Here is a 6,295-nt window from a genome sequence, read left to right on the forward strand (position 1 = left end):
ACCACCCACAGCCGAGGTTGAACAAACAGCCACCCAAGAAGGACCAGGAAGGTCCCGCTCCCTCACGCCCCGCCCCCATCACGTGGTCCTATTTAGGGCGCTCAGTAGATACACAAAAATGTCCCTCTTCGCGACTCTTACTCATTGTCGCTGCCGGAGAAATACGACGGGCTGCGGCTTCTGTTGTCGCCGCTCTCCCCGCTCTCGGCCGTCTCCTCCTCCTCCTTCGAGGCGGGGGCGTCACTCAGCCGGGCCGTGGCCGCCACATCCGCCTCCGTCTTCCCTGCGGGCAATGGAGGGGTCTGCCTGTGCAGCCTTTCCCGCCAGGCCCGGGAGGTGTTCTCGCCCGACATGTCTGGGAACCGAGGCCAAGAATCAGGGTTGGAGGCGGGGCACTGGGCCACGTGATCACTGTCTGCTATTTTTATTGGCTGCTGTTGAGGTCACCTAGGCGACGGTGAAGCTTCTTGGCTCGGGAGGGAAAGAAAGGAAAAGAGGAAGGAGGGGAAAGAAAGGAAGGAAATAGAAGCCAAGGGAAGGAGGAAAGGAAGAAAGAGGGATGGCGAAGGGAGGAAAAAGAGTAAGAGGGAGGGAACAAGAAGCTGAAGTGAGAAGGTTAAAAAGGAGGGGCAAAGGAGGAGAGGAAGAAAGGGGGAAAGGAGGAGAGGAAAGAAAAAGGGAGGAAAGAGAAGTGATGAAAGAGGAGAGCAGAGTCGAGAAATTAAGGAGGATGAGTGCAAAAAGTAAGAAGGGAGAGGGAAAGGGGAAGGGGAAAAAAGCCAGGGAAAGAAAAAGGTAGAGGGTAGAGAACAAAAAGGAGGGGGAAAAGGAGAGAGAAGAAAAGAGGGGAGGAAGGTGAAGGAGAAGAGAGATAAAAAGGGGAAAAAGGGGGAGAGGAAGAGGAGGAGGAAAAGGGCAGAGAAAAGAATAGAGGAAGAAGGGAATGGATGATGTAATGCAACATGATGCCATTGAAGAGGCACAATTGGAAGTCTAGATTCATTTTCTGCCTGCCTGCTATTTACAACTTCTAAGACTGTGGGCAAATCTCTTTATCCGGCAGTGCCTCAGTTTCCTCATCTGTAAAATGAGGGGATTAGATGAGAAGGGGAAAAACAAAAACGAGTAGTCCTTTCTGAAGAACCTTTTGGATACTGCTCATTTCTCCTGAGAAAGAATAGGATTTATGTCAAGAGGTTAGCCTGTTTTTGGCTTGAAAGGGCCCTCCAAGCTGCTGTCTCCCTGGATTCCTGAGCTGCAGAGAGTGGATGTAGAATAGTGGAGAAAAACACTGGACAAATCCATCATCATCATCAAGAATAATTACTCACATTTCTCTAACACTTAATGATTTACAAAGTGCTAGCTCTCCTTACAACTACTTTGTGACATAGAATCCATTTTCACATCCTGGGGCTTGCCTTTTACATTCAGCAACTATTTACTGTGTGCTATGCACTTTGCTAGGTGATAGATATATAAAGACACACAGAATAATAGCCTTCAGCAAAGTAACATGGACACACATAAATAGAAAACATATATATATGTATACATATATGTATGTGTACATATAAATATATATATATTAAGTAAATAGAAATTCTCAAGTTTTAGGTCCCCTTTAGCTATTTGAGCACAGGCAGTCCACAGCCTAAGATCATAGGATTTAGGCCTTAGGGGGTGCTTATTAGTACGGATATTATGAAAAGGTTGCAATGTCTCCTGTGAGCACAGGCAGTTTATAGCCTAAGATCATAGGATTTAGGCCTTAGGAGGTGTTTGTTAGTATGGGTATTATGGAAAGGTTGCAATGTCTCCCGTGGAGATTGTTATGTTTTCAATGTTCTCTTGACATTTCCCTCCTAAACCCAAGAGTAGGATCATAGTGGGGTACCCTGCAGAGTCCCTCTCCCCTGATTGGCACTCTGATGAATCAGGCTCCTTAGAAGATGACTGACTGCTCCAGGCTCAGATATACCTTAAAATTATAATTCACAATATCTCACCAAATGGGGTTTATGTTTCAATAATCAGAGGATAAAATTAGGATGAAACAAAGGCATTTACTGGAATAGTAAAGTAAGATTTTTAATAGAACATGCCTCCGAATTTAGGGCATCTTTTCCCTCAAGTATACACATTGTTATGTCCTAGGTAGAGTAAGCAAGTACTTATGGCAAAAAGGAGCACACAGAAGGGAATGCTTGTTAACTCTCTTGACACTGTGGGGCCCCTGTTATCTCTCTTGCTATCCCTATCCTGCTTCTCCACTGAATGACTTGATCTGCTGGCCATGTGGCTTCAATGGTATGCATTGTCTCCAGCTTCTGGCTCAGCAGAAGTCCTTTTCTCAGACACTGCTGTGGTCTTTCAGAATCCCTATTGAAGGACGAGGAAGAATCTCTGCTCTGTTGGAGTCTCAGCTCTGAGGTCTGTCATCTCTTGATCTACTGCTTCTGGGGTTTAGAAAGGTGGAGTCCAGGAAAAGTTCCATTCTCAAGCTATATTTAAGTTCATGTCTCCTATGGCCATCTATGGCAAGATGGGAGGAGAAGGGAAGTAGGAGGGATAGAAAGAATGATCTCTCCCTCACCCCATATAATTGTGGTACTCTGTAAGAAGTACAAGAGAGACCCCAAGACTGACTCCAGAAGAACTGATTGACTTTTCAATGGCCTCAAGGGTTGATTTCTCAGTTTTAAAAATCTCAGTCTCTCTTATTCACCCAAGTCAATGAATAGACAAAAGCAAATAATTAAAGTCAACTACAACCAGTACCAAGTCTGTTGTCTCTGATAAGATAAAACTTTAGATTTTGAAGTGGACTGGGGTTCAAGGATAATCTAGCCCAATCTTTACCGCTGTCCCAGAGAGGTTGTGACAAGATGACACAAGTAGTGACAATCACATAATTTGAACAAAGGTTCCTTAACTCCAAAGTCACTGGTCCTAGTGGAAGACTTTTTCACAATGATTCTATTCAAAAGGGAATTTTTTCCCCCATCCTGAGTTATGTTAATTAAATTAACTCTTACACATGAATATCTCCTCAGATTCAATAAACTCAAAAGAATTTCTCTCCAGTGTCCTCTGTCATACAATAAGGTGACATTTATCACAAAACTTTCCTGCATTCATCTCATTCAAAGGATTCCTTTCCAGTGTGAAATAAGTGATACTCTCATACTGAAAGTTCCCCACATTCATTAAACTCAAAGGGTTTTTCTACGGAGTGAACGATGTATATTAAGTTTACCTCTCCACCAAAAGGCTTTGCCTCATTCACTGCACTTAAATCCTCAGCCTCATTTTCTGATTTTTTCACATGCAAATGACTATTTAAAGGCTAATATCCTATAATTTCATAAAGCAATTGTGGGGATTATTTTGATGGGGAACTGATAAATTAACAGGATCATATATTTATAACTACTTTAGTGGTTCTCATACATAATCCCCTAATTTTACAGAGGAGGAAATTGATGTAGAGAGGTGAGGACACAAAAATATTCCAGTAGAGCTGGAATTCAAAGGCAGGTCTTCTGCCTTTTTATTTAAATCTCTTTCTTCACAACCTCATAAGATTATTGTGAGAACCAAATAAGAAAATTAAAATAAGCTATTTTTTTCATTTATTTTTCAGTTGTACATGACTTTTCATGATCCCTATTGGAGTTTTCTTGGCAAAAATACCAGAATGGTTTGCTATTACCTTGTCTAGCTCATTTGTCAGATGAGGAAACTGAAGCAAATACAGTTAAGTGACTTGCTCAGGTTCACACAGTGAGTGAGGTTGGATTTGACCTCAAGTCCAGGCCTAGCACTCTATCCACTGTTCCCTAGCTATCCAGAGTGTTTTATATTAAATTTAAAACTTAGTTAACTCTTTGATGATGATAATGATGATGATGATGATGATGATGATTACTTAATATTTTGTTTTGTATGCATGTATGCAGCCAGTACAGTTAAACAGCTTACTAGTTTAGTTGGTAACAGACAATTCTACCTGCAGACATATGTGCAGGTACTTGCAAAGATCAGTCCAGTTTAATGTGTACTTTGCTTCTAAGAAAGATACTTTAAAAGTGTTGGTTAATGATAAATGTGGAAATATGTTTAGAAGAATTGCTCATGTATAACCTATATTGGATTACTTGCTGTCTAGAGGAGGGGGAATGTGAGGAATAAGGGAGAAAAATTTGGAACACAAGGTTTTCCAAGTGTGAATGTTGAAAACTATTTTTGCATGGATTTGGAAAAATAAAGAGCAATTATTATTTTTTAAAATTCTAAAAAAAAAAAACCAACAAAAACAAAAACTGTTTGCTGAGAACAGACTGATCTTTCCCAGAAGAAATTTAATGTCATAATATATAAAATAGAGAGGAAATAACCTTTTACTTCCCCAGTCAATCAGGCACCTACTTTATGTCAAGTACTGTGCTAGTTACTGGGGACAGAAACATAAATGAATAACAATAGCTAATATTTATACAGTGCTTATTATGTGAGACACACTATGCTCAGTGATTTACAACCTTGGGAATGGTTACTGCTACTATTAATGGAGGAGGTATGAACAGTCGTCTGGGTGCAAGAAAGACCTCAATGCAGGAAGAGCTGACTTTTAAAGAAAACTAATTCTAAGAGTCAGAGATGAGGAAAGAGTGCACCCAGGTAAGATGGGATGGCTTGGGTGAAATCCCATTGACAGGGATTCCTGTCAAATTCATTGACAGGAATATCATATGAGGGAGAATTTATAGAGCTGAGTGACTAGTTTGTAGTTATGTGTTATCAGACTTGTGAAGGGGTTTAACGTCTAACAATGGAGTCTGCATTTGATCATTGAAACAAATATATGTAGCTTCTTGTCCTCCAAGTCCTGGAGATTTTAGCCTTTCCTTTTGGCCAGTCTTCCCGAATTAAGGGCTGGATCTTTTCAATAAGAAAATATCCTTAGCTTATCATGACTATCTGCTAATTTCATATCTAGGCAAGGCCCTACCTGGGCAATGGTCATTTGTCCAATAATTACCAAACAAATTTTGGGGTTCAGAGTTCTCTAATTTTTTTAAACTCTAAGGTTTTCCTCCCAATTTTTGCAAATAAGTTTAGAAAGAAAGTTTAGAGAGACAATCTGTGCTCTGAAAGTAAGTTTATTGTCTCTACTAGCTTTTACATATGCTTTGCCCTATTTTTCATTAAACTTAACCCTTTTCCAGGTGAGAACACTATCCCAGGAACCAACCTTGAACTTTAATAGACCCAGGGCATTAAAGTTCAATCTACTGCTACAGCTTCCTGATGGTCTCAGTACAAGGACAGGAAGAAAACTCAAGAGCTACTACTCAAGCTTTTGACTGTCAGACCAGTATGGCCAACACAGAGGCAACAAAAGTGCTCTTGACTGCATCAATGCTGTGTTTTTGCTGGTTATTCTTTCCATGCTCTAATTACCTTTTTTTGTTAAGCATTAGATAATCTGTGAGTCTATTTCATCCCAACTTAGACTTGAAGGACAGATGGGTTTAAATCAAGGCCTGTCCTATAATACATGTCCTTGATCTCATCCCCTCTTGTATCCTCCATGTTCTGGCTCTAGTAGTCATCCCTTCCCCCCTACGGATTTTTATTCGGTATTTCCCTTTCTACTGATTCCTTTCCATCTGCTTAAAAACCTGTCCTTTTCATTTGCTGTCTTCCTTCTTTACTTTCCTTTTGTTATCCATTCACTCATGTTCATACTTTTTAAGCCATTTGTTCACTCATTCCCAGTTCTAAAAAGGCTTGCCCTTTCCTTTTCTGAGACCATTAAAGCACTGTTTCATCTTTCTGGTTCCCTTTTTTGAACAATTTGTCTATACCCACGACTCTGCTTATTAACTGTTCATAATCTTCTCAATCCTTTGTAAACTGATTTTAGCTCTCATTCATTGTTTTACTGAAATTGACCTCTAAGGTATTATAAGTATAAAAATGGAGGATAGCTTAAGAGACCTGGACTAAGGGATTGCTGAACACATCAGTGACTCAGGTGGTTGGCTTTTGGCACAGGTGAGGAAACTGACTTCCATTCTTTAAAGATCAACTCATAAAGGATTCCTCCTACCCTAAGTCTTTCCTGATTATTTCTGGTCAATAACAATCTTCCCCAAATAGTTGTCTGCACATAGCACTGTGTTTTACAGTTCTTTAATGTTCTGAAATGCAATACTAAATAAATAATCTCTGTATTTGTATTTTATCCTTCTGCTAATCTTGTAAATTCTATAAGGATAGAGTCTAT

The 6,295-nt window shown here is 40.1% G+C and overlaps 1 protein-coding gene across 1 annotated transcript in view; it reads right to left on the minus strand.

Annotated features, from left to right (window-relative positions):
• The window catches only part of INTU (inturned planar cell polarity protein), an 84,822-nt gene extending 84,103 nt beyond the window's left edge, over positions 1–719 (minus strand). Inside the window, exon 1 of the mRNA XM_051964096.1 lies at positions 142–719. Within this exon, the coding sequence (XP_051820056.1) occupies positions 142–353 (212 nt within the window). The 5' untranslated portion in view covers positions 354–719. The remainder of the gene's footprint in view (positions 1–141) is intronic.
• Between the last annotated feature and the right edge of the window lie 5,576 nt (positions 720–6,295).

This window comes from Antechinus flavipes, chromosome 6 (genome assembly GCF_016432865.1).
Source record: "Antechinus flavipes isolate AdamAnt ecotype Samford, QLD, Australia chromosome 6, AdamAnt_v2, whole genome shotgun sequence".
NCBI lineage: Eukaryota > Metazoa > Chordata > Mammalia > Dasyuromorphia > Dasyuridae > Antechinus > Antechinus flavipes.